This window comes from Haliaeetus leucocephalus, unplaced genomic scaffold (genome assembly GCF_000737465.1).
Source record: "Haliaeetus leucocephalus isolate CR32 unplaced genomic scaffold, Haliaeetus_leucocephalus-4.0 Scaffold162, whole genome shotgun sequence".
Taxonomy (NCBI): domain Eukaryota; kingdom Metazoa; phylum Chordata; class Aves; order Accipitriformes; family Accipitridae; genus Haliaeetus; species Haliaeetus leucocephalus.
This window is the reverse complement of record NW_010972598.1, coordinates 1,610,478-1,624,084: the sequence shown is the minus strand read 5'-3', so window position 1 is coordinate 1,624,084 and position 13,607 is coordinate 1,610,478. Positions and strand designations below refer to the sequence as shown.

The following is a 13,607-nucleotide window of genomic DNA, read 5'->3' as shown; positions in this document are numbered from 1 at the left end:
CCACAAATAATTTGAAATCCTACTAAACATTAGACAGTATAAAGTACGTAAATTGTGTATTTCCAAATGTTATTATTTTTTCTAGTTTCCAAGTAAACACTGTTGCACAACTATACTTAGCAAAAACAGGACTCACACATTTTCTGATGCAATTTCATTGAAGATTTATAACTTAAGAATTAAATGTAGGTATTTGTAGACACCAAGTCAAAGCCATGACATTCTTTAATATTTACTTGCTTCATTTGGAATGCTTTTAGTTCTCAGAAGTTTTTGAATACTTTCTCAAAGAAGTCAAAAGTCTCTTTTTCAGAATCCATAAGAGGTGAAACCATTATCTTTATGATTTTACTGACAGCGATTCTATTTTAATCTCCCCCCCCAAATGCTCCATAAACACCTTTTATCAAATTAAACCATCTGTAATATAATTTCCCATTTCCCCACTATGTCAGCATTATTCTACAAAATCAAACCAGTGAAGCTAGCTTGTCTTTCAAAAAGTATTTTTCAATGTTTAGCCAAAATTCATTCTAAATGTATTAATGTATTTGTTCAGCTCTGAAAGTTTTAGACACACAAAATCAATCCTTATATAATTCTATAACAAGTGATCAATTACCTGTTAAACTGGCCAAAAAATTGCCTAGAATTGGATGACAGCATTCTACCACAACGGATTGTTTAGGAAAACACAACAATAACAGAAAAAAAATCCTCTTCAAGAGTCAGTTAAGCCAAATGATTAAACGTAGCTTCTCCTACCCATATCTTCCTGTTGAATCCAAAGAAAGCATTCTCTGCAGTTACTTAACTGCAAATACGATTTGTATTGTTATTTACATTGTTACCAAGAAGCAAAAGTTACTTGGTCATCATAAGATTCCTAAGCCTAATAAAGCATACACCTATATTCAAACTAGGCAAATGACATTGCTATCATATAAACACTTGGAAAATGAAAGCATTCTTATACTTACTCTTTATAATGGATGCTGAAGCGTAAGTTACTGTTATTGAATATACTTTTTTTGTAAGTATAGAAAACATTTAAAATCTATTTCTATGTGATAATTTGGATAGAACCAATTTATATACTGAAAACTACAGAGACCACAGGATTTTAAGAACAGGTAAGTATTTCCACAGGGACGTAAAAATTCAAATCTAACAACTCTCATTAAAATACCAGTTAATTGAATTCTGTTGCCTAGTATTCTTACAGTACTTAAATCCTTTGAAAACACATTAAAACTACCAAACTAGAAGAACAGCAGTATCAAACAGGAAGAATTTTTAGTCAAATGCCTGCTGCTGCTTTTATGACATTCCATATTTCATCATTATAGACTGGCTTACGAACTTGTACTAATGTAGCAGCTTTAATAAGTAGAACTGAAGTGGTAGACTGTTGCCCCCACATCACAAACCACTAACATCAGTATATATTTTAGTTTCTCACCTTGTCAATCATTTTACGGGCTTCCATTTCTTCAGAATTGGGATTTTCCAACTCAATAGTGTAAGTACCTTTGTCACTCTGGTCGTCCTCATTGTCCTTTTCAGTAGCAGCAGAAACATGTTGGCCTTTCAACTTTTTGTCCATCTCCTGGTTCTGACTAGGCCTATGGCCAAGGCTTCCCGAACTCCTTAACAAGGCAGCTTGTAAGACAGGTAATGCAGCAGAGGGTTCTTCTGATTTTTGTTTTAAAAGTTTTGCATGAACACCATGTACTGCTCTGTGATGTGATGAGCTAGTTTGTACAGATGAAGGGACTGCTTTCTCTCCTGACGTAGGTTTCACTCTTTCAGCTCGTGCATGAGGTGTTGGAGATGGAGATTCTGGGCACAAAGCTCCCACATTCTGAGAAAAAGAGTAAGAACGTCTCTTTCGAGGATGGTCTTCATCAAAAAACTCAATCATAAAGGCAGTCTGACTCAAACCGGCTTGCTCTTGCTGCTTTTCTGTGGAATGGACTTTCTGGTGTGACTTTTTCAGCTCTGTATGATGATGCCTTAAATGTTCTTCAAGTGCTGCCCGCTTACTGTAATGCCGGTGTGCACCAGCATTTTCTGAATCACTTTGTGTACCATCATCATGCTTATTCCCTACAAGCAAAGCAAAAGAATATATAGCACAATGAAACAAACAAACAAAAAAAGCCCCAGCCCAACATGTACAAAAGAAAACTGGCAAACAAAGAAAGAATTTCAAATTGGTTTTCCGTTTAGACTCCAACAGCTTTCATATCTGGCTCTGCAAATTTTGTACAGCCCCTGGTAATGCATTCAACTTGCTATGAGTCAAACAATGAAACATTTCATAAGCTGGTCAGTAACAGCAGAGAATTTGAATTACCCTTTTCACCAATATTCTCATCTGTGAATACTTATCAGTGACTTACAAAAGCCAGTATTTTACCAGCTGTACTATAGTATGTTTCTGAATTATACTAATGTTGTTACACAGCCAGTTGATTACAAATGACTACTGAAAGATTCAAGGCAGGGTTAAGAGGAAAAAGAAACCTTAAAGTAGTCCTTCCGGTATCTGAAAATACCCATTGAGAGCCACAGTTCATATTGTTGGATTCCTCACACATTTACAAGAGTTTATCATGAGAAATGTCTACTAAAAATTGGAATGAATTCTTTATTACTCTTTCCAAGAAGTAAAATGAATTTTTCCATCATTCATTCCCCTCAGCATCCGATGTATGCATGTAAAGTAGTTATTACTTATTCATTCCACAAACTACTTTGAGATCTATGAATAAGGATTATGTATTTAATAAATGATATATACGCCTACAAATATACTTTGTAGTGATACCTGAAAATGCATGGAAGCCTGGACACTCATACACAGTAAGTCACATGTAACACAAAGCAACTTCATGTACAATGAAAGTGTCTACACTTTTAAGTTTTAGCTCAGTTTTACCTTCTTTGAACTCTTTTTTGATCAAGTCTTACTTGTGTATACACAGATCGTACAATTTATTTATTTTTTTATTCTCAAGAGGATAGCTTTTTAAGGTTTTCTCACTTACATAGTTAGGATATGCAGCTACTACTCAGTAAAATAGTAATCACATATTGGGAAACCTTATTTATCAGACTAATAGCACTGAATACACAGCTGGAATCCCAACTCACATTCCTGTTTGCTACTTATTTGTACAGTGCCTAAGAAAATGATGTGATGGTTCCTATACTTCCAAACAGTAACAATAAATATCAACATCACAGTAAAAGTCATATCACATGACTTTAGCAGTGTGACTTCAGTACAGGAAGAAAAAGCTGAGGAAAAAAGAAAGTTTTAATTTTTTTTTTAATCAAACTTTCAAAGCGGCTAGGTATATTCTCTACCTTATAATCTGAAAAAGTACAATTAATGAGCGAGAATACAAACAAATCACAGAAGATTACAAAATTCAGATATTTATTATAACCATATGCACCCCATAACTTACACCTCTTTCAGATGAAAATTCATCAGTCTTTGAGGAGCCAGGAAAAGGTTAAGGCCTTGTAAACAAAGCCCTTCCTATTTATCAAAGTGACAAGCTTAATATATTAAGGAATGTTCATGAATATAACACAGTATCATGAAGACCAAAGAATGCTCTGTGATATGCTCTAGAAGAAATATTACACTATTATCTTAATGCTAGCACATTGATATAATTCTGTTTTCAAGATTTTATTTTTTGGCTTAATTTGGAAGAGTCAGCCTTAAAAAGAAGACTTTTGATCAGTAAGACAAAACATGTTGTACCCAGTCCCAGCTGGTTTAACAGCTAGGCATGATAATGTTGCAGAATCAAGAAAAATGGGAATTGCAGGGTTAACCTGCTGAAATTAAAAACAGAAAATGAGAGACTTGAAGTTTTCTTTCTGAAAGTTTGAATGCCACTAGAATCTTCATCTGAACATCAAAACTACTTTCTTCTTTATTCTGCTAAGTGGCATCCAAAAGAAAGTACACTTATCACACTTAACATTTCATTTAATTTTATTTGAAGTGTCACTATCTGCAGTAAATGAACATGTATAATCACCTGGAACTCCATTCAACAGCAGCATTCTTGTAAAATGCAATATTCTGCAAGCTTAGTATAAAAATTGAAGCTCTTAGTCTATTTCAGATTCCTGACTCAAACTTGACTCTGTCGTACATCATCGATTTAAGCAGAATAACTATATGATGTATTCTTTGCCATAAATGATTTTCTTAGAGCACATGAATATTCACAGAACATATGCTATTGGAAGAGTTGCTAAAAGCATAAATTGAACTTCAGAGCTTTGGTTCTAAAAAGCAATTCGGCTTTTTAAAGTAATGCAGGGGAAAAAGTGAAATATACGAAATTTAACTAAGGTTTGGATTTCTTCCTTTTCCCTTTCAAGATCAATGTTTTAAAAACGTTATGTTTTCAGCTGTACTAGAATATCTCCAATTAGTATACTTATTGTAAGATTACTTAAGATTTGTTTTCCTATCCTCTTTTTAAGACTTAATAACTGTAATAAAATTTCCCAGCACAGATCCTTGCACGCATGTGGAGTATCTGTGATTTCAACTGAACTCAGCAAGGGCTCAGGGATCCACTCACTGGATGCTGGTGAGGAATTGTTGCTTTCAGAAATAGGCATAGCTGTAATTATTCACGTTACCTTTCAGTCTCTTCAAGTACACTGGAACGTCACTCTTAATACTTTTGGAATCCTCCTCAGTTGGTTCCCATATCATTCTAGGAGGATTGTTCTGTGCTAGCCAATCTGCTACTTTGCTCTCTGCGGCCATCATCACTGTCTGAAGCCCAGGCAGGTCCTGACCACTGGAGGAAGAAGGCTTTTTTGACTTGTGACGCTGTTCTGATGTGAATTTTGTCACGTGATCTTTGATAGTCACTTTTCCTGGAGTGTTGTCATCAAATTCAATGGTAAAGGAAGCATGCCCTGCACCTGCTGCATGGGAGCTTTGAGTGTCTTTTGTTGGAATTTCATGAATAGTGCTCTCTGCTACCTGTGAAGGTTGCTGGAATTCTTTTGTAGGGATTTCAAAATAACTTGGCTCCCTACAGAAAGGGTAAAGTTCTTCATTTGCAGCTGCAGACTGCTCCTCAGCTTGCTTGGCATCTGTGCTGCATCCTATTAAGAAAAATAAAAAATAGATTTCACAATACTTGGGAACTTCAGGTTCTTCAAGAAGTTTCCAAACTCCTGTAAAGGCCACTTGAGCAATTTCTGGAATAAACAGTAAGATTTTGGAGAAGATTAAGCAATGTAGTTCTAGAAAAATAATTCCAGAATTATAATTCCAGAATTACATATTAAAAGTATTACTGAAAAGACAGCACGACCTTTGGCTGTAAGGAGTGTAAAATGGCAAAAAGCCGACTTAGAATTTGTCAAAGAAAATTTGCATTCCAAAAAACTTTTAGATGATATAAAGGTCAGATGAGTTATCACACATGAAAAACCCGGTAAATCGCATTAGAGAAATAGTTGAAATGATCATTATTGCAATTCCAATCTATCGGAAAAACATCAAATCAAGGTGCCCCCAAAAGAAGTGCTAGTGGTCTGGCTTTCATTTCCTGCAGTGGATAGCTAGTATAGTTTTGTTTGGTAAAATTCTTTGGAAAAACAATTCACACATTAACAGAACGTAAACACTAATTCTGGCTTGAAAAGTTTAACACTGATAAGCATTGGAAAGTGTTTTGGAATTCAAACACTTTAGTTTTATCTTTTGTAGAAACCTAAAGAATCAAGCTAAATCCTACCGTCACCTGCTCTTATTTTGTTTCCATAATTTGTAGATGAACAGAAAAAGTAACAACAGCTGTAAGTGTGTAGAATGTTACCAAACCATGCTCTAACTGGGTAAAGAAAGCAGGAAGTGGAAAAAGCATGGGGTAGTAATTGAAAGTCCCACTGTATAGCCTCAACAAAGGTTAAAGTTCCTTTTGATTGCAGCAAAGCTACCAAAGTGCCTTTAAGAAAACAAACCTTCTGGTTGCATTTCATGAAGTAGTAAGCTAGCCAAAATATCTGGTGTAGAGATGTGCTATAAGCAACAGACGCTTGAGAAGTTAGCAGCAACGGCAAGTAACATTCCAGCAGAAGAACTCTGAATAGCTCCTACATGATTTATCATGAACCACGTTAAGATGCTTAAGAAATTATTTTAGGTTGCCAAGTAAAGGAATAAGAATGCAATTAACAGATTTCTGGCACTAAAAATAGCCACACTATATCAGCTAAGACAATTAACATTTGTGTATGAAACTATTATGCAATAAGGTAGCAACAGAAACATTTATACTGGAGTCAGGAGTTTAAGGGGTAAAGGATGCAGGATGGCATAATGCGCCTATGCTGTTCTTCACAAACACGTGCTTCTTGTGAAGATTTAGGAAAAGGTTGAAAAATTAAAAAATAAAAAAGGATGGTAATTTGATACAGAGAAATAGAACTAATTAAGGGACAGCATAATAGCTGGAAAAGTTAAAAAAAATGATGTTATGGTGTGATAACAAAAATAGTACACATTCTTTATTATTGCCATACTTGGATACCAACAGGATAAAATAACTCTGACACAGGTGACAACTCTTTCAACTTATTTTATCTAAAAGTAGCTGTTGCAAACACAAAAGATGTTCAGAATTCAGACAGTTTTCATATTGTGCTGTTGCATTCCAAGAATACCCTAGCTAATGCTTTTCACTGCACTGTGAGCTACCTCATCTCTGTGGGGTAGTTTCCAGGCACTACAACAGCAACTCACTACTCCCCTCCCTGGGAAACAGAATGCCCTTTTTAGCCCCCTTCCTGAAAACACTTATGCCAGCAGACAAACAGTACAGAATAAACCTATTTTACTGATGCAAAGGTCATTAAAAAAAATACAATTTCATGCAATTGTAACCAATAATTAAGCAAGACTGTGTTCAATGCTCCTTCAAAAGATAACTGGCTAACACAGTATGTTTTGAGAAATATTTCTAGTTTTGGGCCAGGCAAGAGCAATCTACTGGTCACACAATAAACAATATTTTTCAGTAAATATGAAGTAACTGGTTCATCACCATCTTTTGCAAATCACAAGATTGTAGCCAAACTACATCAGATGCATGGTAGGCTTAGGATGAGGGGATCTGTAACACTGGCTGGTGAGCACTGATGGACAATTCTCCCTGTAAAACTTGCCTGCACCAAATTTAACATTTGTAATCAACTGTTTATACTAATATTTTTGATTAAAACATGCTATAACATGGCTTGAATCTAAATTATGACAGAGTGAATCTAATCAAAAGAAGTGAGAAACTGAACTACAACTAAATTGTAAATTTTGCTAAACTAGAAAAATTCTTACAAATACATTGATATTATATATAATGAAAAATATCTGAAGTACAAGTTAATTTTAATTACTTAAAAAATCCTATTTTCAGCCTGAAGTACTTGCATTTTTAGAAGAGTTAAATATATCAGAATTGATTAGAATAAGGAATTGAAAACAATGCGGAAACAAAAATATAGATCCTGATCTGAACCACCCTTCAGAATTTTTCACCCAAATTCTAAATGTAAGTCCTTACAGCTTTCTAAATATTACAAAGAGTGATCTATAAAATAGCCTTACCTTTGAAATCCTATTATAAAAAGTCATCGGTCAAGATGAAGAAAATTATGTATCAGACTGAATACAGAAAGCTTTAAGAGAAAACCCTCCAGCAAATACTGAAGATAGTTAGCGGTCATCACAGCTCTATAATTTTTAAATAGAACAAGCATAGTATCTGTACAGCAAAAAAGGCAATTGTGTGGAATTGAAAGCGTGTTTTGGGAAAATGAGGGGATGGTGGGTTGTGAACTGCTACCTCTTCAGGGACTGAAGAGACTTCTGAACTGGCAAGAGTGAAAGGAAAGGGGCAGAAAAAGAAGCAGGGTATCTGTAAAGAAGCAGCTCTCATTCTACAAAGGTCTAGAACTACAAAAGACAACTCTGCAACAGTTTCTACAAGGCAAGTAAGGAAGCAATAACTGTAGCTGCTACACAGGTGTAGTGAGACAATAAATGAAATAACAAGTCTAGGAGAGGCTAAGAGGGAAACTGTGTAATATTTGGGAAATCATAGGCTTAACCAAATAGAGATTCAGGGAGATCCTTTACTAGAATAATGTCAGAGATGATAATCAGAAAAGCAACATTCACTTTGTGAAGTTAGCAGAATTGATTATGCTTTCTAGGATTTTTTTGGGTTTTAAAGTTATATTTCTTAAGTTACACACACAAATAGTCATGCCAACCTGGAGAAGAAATGTCATAGGTAGTCTGTGCTATTCAACACACGCTATCAGATATGCAAGAAATTGCCTGTGTATATGAATATATTATCATCTGCAAAGATAGGATGAAACCTCAGAAAATATCTTGCATGGTCTTCAGATTTTTTAGAAATGTTCTTTTTTTTCTGCCTTAAAAATACAGTTTTAAGAATAAAACCTGTAAAAGAAAATGATCTGGAATTTACAAAGCACTTCTTGAAAAAATGTCTGTAAACCTGGAGCAAAATATTTATTTGCAGAAGGTGTAAGAAGCAGCCAAAATATCATATTTACACAATACCTCAAAATATTTTTTATGTTAGCTTTATATTGCGTACTGTGCAATGATATGTTTAATGAAAAGAAGCTGAACTTAGCGCCTTCAAATGCTTAATAGAATTTCTTTTTTTTCTTTCTCTTTCTCTCCATATTACTACTTTTTATTTCCCACTTAACTTTTAGGTTATTTTTGTTTGCTTTATGGTTAAAGCATATTTTTCATTTGTTGTTTAAAGACAAGACTGCAAAAAATACATGTAACGATTCTCCTAGTATTAAATAAGATGATCTTTGTCTTTTAATGTTGTCATAACCCGTCTTATGAAATAATATCAAAATTGCTCTAAATAAAAATATAAAAAAGTATTGTAGAGAAATCCCCACGTCATAATAAATCATTTAACTGCATGCTTTAAAGGAGTTAAAAGTGAAAAAAAGTGCAAAACTAATCTTACTTAAATATATTGCTGTGATGGCTCTAAAAAGTTCTGTAAGCTCCCTGTGACATCCTATGCACATACACTTCTATAGCTTTGCAAAGCAAGCCTTACATACGCAGCACTTGCACGTATTCCAGACCAAACCCCAGCAAAATTCTAGAATAAACTTCTAGAACTTTAATGTTAATACTAGTGATTAAACATGTGTGTGTAATCTCCTACATATACTGATTACACTGGTATTTCTAAAATAACTGTCAGCCTACTTTACCTTAAAATGACACTGTTTCTTAAGTGTAAAGAACATTTAATCTGACACATTGTTACACAACACTGGAATTAAAAAAATACATCATGCCAAATGGAAAAAATTACTTCAGATCCTTAAAGCCTGTTTAAAAATTGACTTCTATCTTTTCTTAGATTTCTGGTAAAGGCATTAATGATGTAAAATTCCACAACCACTACTGAGATCAGCAGAGAATGCAGTTTTTGCTTTTCCACAAAGTGAGACTGTAACACGTGGCAATAATAATAATTACACACCAGGTAAACTTGCCAATAACATGTAAGTTTAACAGCTGCAGTGTAGATAAAGTCACATCATAGGTGTATATGCAACTGTTCATTTTAATACAGACTAGTAGATCCATGGATCATTAAATTAGAGCAACATGCATGTCTGAAAAAAGCAGAAAGGTTTTTTCTTTTCGAAGTTTTCCAGGCTATTCTGCTCTGTTTGGAAATAATTTCCATTAGTGAGTTTCCGTTGTGATAGAAAGACAGTAACACTGAAATAATCTTATTAACTTGAGATTGTAAAGACTAATTGTCCATAGTTGGCTTAGCAGAAACAAATCTATTTCAATCTCCTCATTAAACCTTGCTCCATCTGTTATAATTCATGCCTTCTATTCAGTGAATAATCATGTACCAAATCATTAAAGCATGAAGCAGATTCTTCATAGGATTAATTTGTTACAATGGTATCAGGTTTTATTGATTTGAGTTACTGAAAAAAAAAGTTTAAGAACTTATGTACATGAATTCACCTGTAATGTACTTACTTTTCAGCAGTTTATATTAAGAAGCATGGTCCAAATCGGTGTTTTAAATACTTAATACAATTTAGCCCACGAAAGAACAAATAACTGCATCAATCTTGAACGTGTTTTATTAAAGTTCATTTTCATTTAAAAGGTATCCAAACGTGACAGTCTTGTGAAGTTTCTAATTTCCTTTCATTAAAGTGTTTCTTTATATTGATTTCCAATCATTATATTCATCTATGTTATAAAACCTAAGTGCATGAGGAAAATGCATACTAACTTGTTGAAAATTAATTTAATGTTTTCATGGAATGTAACTGTAGGCCAAAAGGGCCCCAAAAACTTATGTCTTTATTTTATAATTGTACTAAAACATTTAGGATATTTTTTTGCACACTTCTACACAGACATAGTTAGTGTTCTGAGATTGAGGAAATGTGTCCATAAAGGCAAATGTCAACTCTTATCTGTCTGTCTTCTCAGGCTATCTGCCAACGCTACTAGAAGAACATCTACAACAGTCAAAAAACAGACTAGTAAAACATACGACTAATGTCTACTCAGAGATTAAGTGATCAAGATAAATAAATCACTTGTCTATACAAGGAATTATAGTTCTACATCCTCCCAAATGAAATTGTTTTGCAAAAATGTCAGGGTTTGTTTTTTTCCCAGCAGTGTCTTCCTATAACATTTCACATAAGCTTTTGTTTAGTATGTACTTATTCAAACTGAATTCCATTCTTGCAGATTTATTAGTTGTTCAGTTTGAGGAAATAGAAGCTATTCCTACACTCTACTTAGATTAATTCTATTCGTAGGAAATAAATTCATGATTAAACAATAACAACATAAACAAAAGGGATTTCTAACATATGTTTTATATATACATATACATATATGTATACATATACATTTTAAAAAAAAGAAATATTTTATTTGCTGAGAAGGCTCCGGGCCCAAATTTTATTTTTATTTATAGTGTGTATATATAAGGAAAACAAACAAACAAAATCAGTTAAACAGTGTAGAAAATATTAGTTCATCTTCTCTATTAATCATTTACCTTATGACAACTTCACTAAGGCAAAGCATGTCAAAAATATCCCCATTACTGAAGTTATGTCTCGAACAAACATATTTTCATCTACTACTGAAACAGACTGCACCTCCTTGATTACTTTGACAGGAAATTGGAATCTTATTTTTCTTTGAACTTGGGAACTAAGACAGAAGCACTGATCACTTGCTGAAAAAGCTCTTGATAAAATAAATACAAGAGCACGTAAACCATTTGATGCAATATTGCTTCTGAAAAAGCAATTTAAAATTATGAAAAAATAAGAATAGGTATGCTACTAAATAGAAGCTGGAATCTTGCGTTATACCTTGTTAATGGCATGGCATCAAAACCACAGACTTCAGGATATTACTTTTAATAACCCTGTATTTAATGAGGGCAAATAACATGCATGTTTTTTAAATTAAAACAATGTAGATAGATACATGTGAGTATAAAAAGCTTGATGAATTCTTATTTTTGTTACACTAGTTTGCTACAGACATTGGCATCTAAGCAATAAAACCACAGATACTAGAGACTTTACCATCCCTGTTTTGGCATATAAAGCAAGATACAGAGTCACAGGTTTCATAGCCAATAGTTAATGCTTCCTGTAATCTGGAAAGCAAGGAGAATCATGTGGCTAGCAAGTCTATTGATGGCACAACTCAAAGGCAAGGACTTAACTTTTTCTTTGTAACTGATGACATGCGCTTTTCTATTTTGTTGAGAAAAATGGAAGTGGAAGAACATCTAACAGTCATTGTTTCTCATTATTATTGCCATTAGGAACCAAATCTGTATTCCTTAGAAATGCTTAAAAGTGTTTGAAGAACACATTTTTAGACAAGATTTGAACTGTATAGTTACAGATTACTAATGTAGGGTATTAAGCCTGTAGCTAAAAAGCCTCCATAGGAGCACACAATAGCATACTCTACTCATGCTGCGTACGGTAGAGAAGTTTTTCACCAAAAAACTAACCAAATAAGAAAGTGTTCTGTAACTGTACTGAATTATGATGGAGTTCTTTTATACGCAATGAAGTTCTTTAAGTTGCACAAAACCTGTTACTAATTTAAATGTTTTCACCTGGTTTCCTTCTACTAGTCCAAATCTTAACAGTCCTACTATACTGTCTGAGTCGTGATAACTTTAGACTAATATGAAAAAGAACTTTTTGTCATAGCCTTTAACGACAACTCCAAAGATGTTGACTTCATTACATTGAAGCGTTAGTTTAATTTGATTTTACACATTTTTAGAGTTTACTCCAATTCCTGCAAAATAGGATTCATGACAACCAAGGCAACTACTATTACAGGAACAGAGAAATTCCCACTTCAGATAAAGTACTTCAAAAACCACAAAACTTAAAACTGTTGGGCCTTAAATGTGTGTCTAAACAGCTATACAAACATGGTTGAATTTTGTCCTAACTTGAGTAAGTTTTAAGGTTATTCTTTTTATAAGAATAGCAGTCACTTTATTTATATGCCTGATGATAGATTTAGAAGCCTAATTATAGGCATTGAGATTTAAGTTTTGGCAATACATACTCTGTATAGACAAGCTAACTAAAAAGAAGTCTGTATTATGGGGAAATAAACATTACCAGTTTAACTTTAGACTATGCAAATGTTTACTGCAAGAACTATGAAATGCAATTCCCTTAACACAGCATTACTGAATTACAGGAGAAAATATTAGCATAGATCACCTTATATAGCTTGAAGTTGAATACAAAAATAATGTATCACCATTTATTTTCAGAAATTATTTTTATAAATTATCCCTATGTAATCTCTAATTTTAAGCATATAAAGCGACAGATATAGACTAAATTGATAAGACACACTGGTTCAGTTAATGTTATCTTCTGTATTTACTGATAAGAAATTGCATTATATACTAGAAAACTGATACATTATACGTTAAATTTGTCTCTGGAAATGCATAGTTTCTCACAGAAAAAGTTTTTTAAACTAACTTAATTTTAATAGGCTTTCATCTCTGCAAACTGTCTATGAAACTTCCAAACACTAATATCTGTTTAGGTCCGTAGTTAAGAATATATGCACTTTACTATAGAAAAAAAACCCCAAACAACACAAAAATAAGACAACAGACTTACCCGAAGCCCCCGTCTCACGCATTTTTTCTTCATGCTTGCTATCTGGCTTACAACTACTTTTTTCATCAGCTTCATCATCACCCCACCAGGCTGGCTGTCCATACAAAGGTGTCCCACGAGGCATGGCAGAAAGATCTATAAAATCAGCCCAAAATTACTTTTAGAAAATTACTTTAGAAATTACTTTTCTATGTAGTTGTGATATTTAGGTTAAAATAACATGAAGAGAGAGCCATTTGCTTGGATCATTTCTCCTGGAAGCTGAAGTGAATTGGTTGCATGCATTTGCC

The 13,607-nt window shown here is 33.6% G+C and overlaps 1 protein-coding gene across 1 annotated transcript in view; it reads right to left on the bottom strand.

Moving 5' to 3' along the window:
- The window catches only part of CEP170 (centrosomal protein 170kDa), a 104,619-nt gene that overhangs the window by 51,536 nt on the left and 39,476 nt on the right, over positions 1-13,607 (bottom strand). The window contains exons 7-9 of the mRNA XM_010562600.1: positions 13,318-13,452; positions 4,684-5,160; positions 1,463-2,109 (exon numbers count right to left, since the gene is read on the bottom strand). Of these exons, the coding sequence (XP_010560902.1) occupies positions 1,463-2,109; positions 4,684-5,160; positions 13,318-13,452 (1,259 nt within the window). The remainder of the gene's footprint in view (positions 1-1,462; positions 2,110-4,683; positions 5,161-13,317; positions 13,453-13,607) is intronic.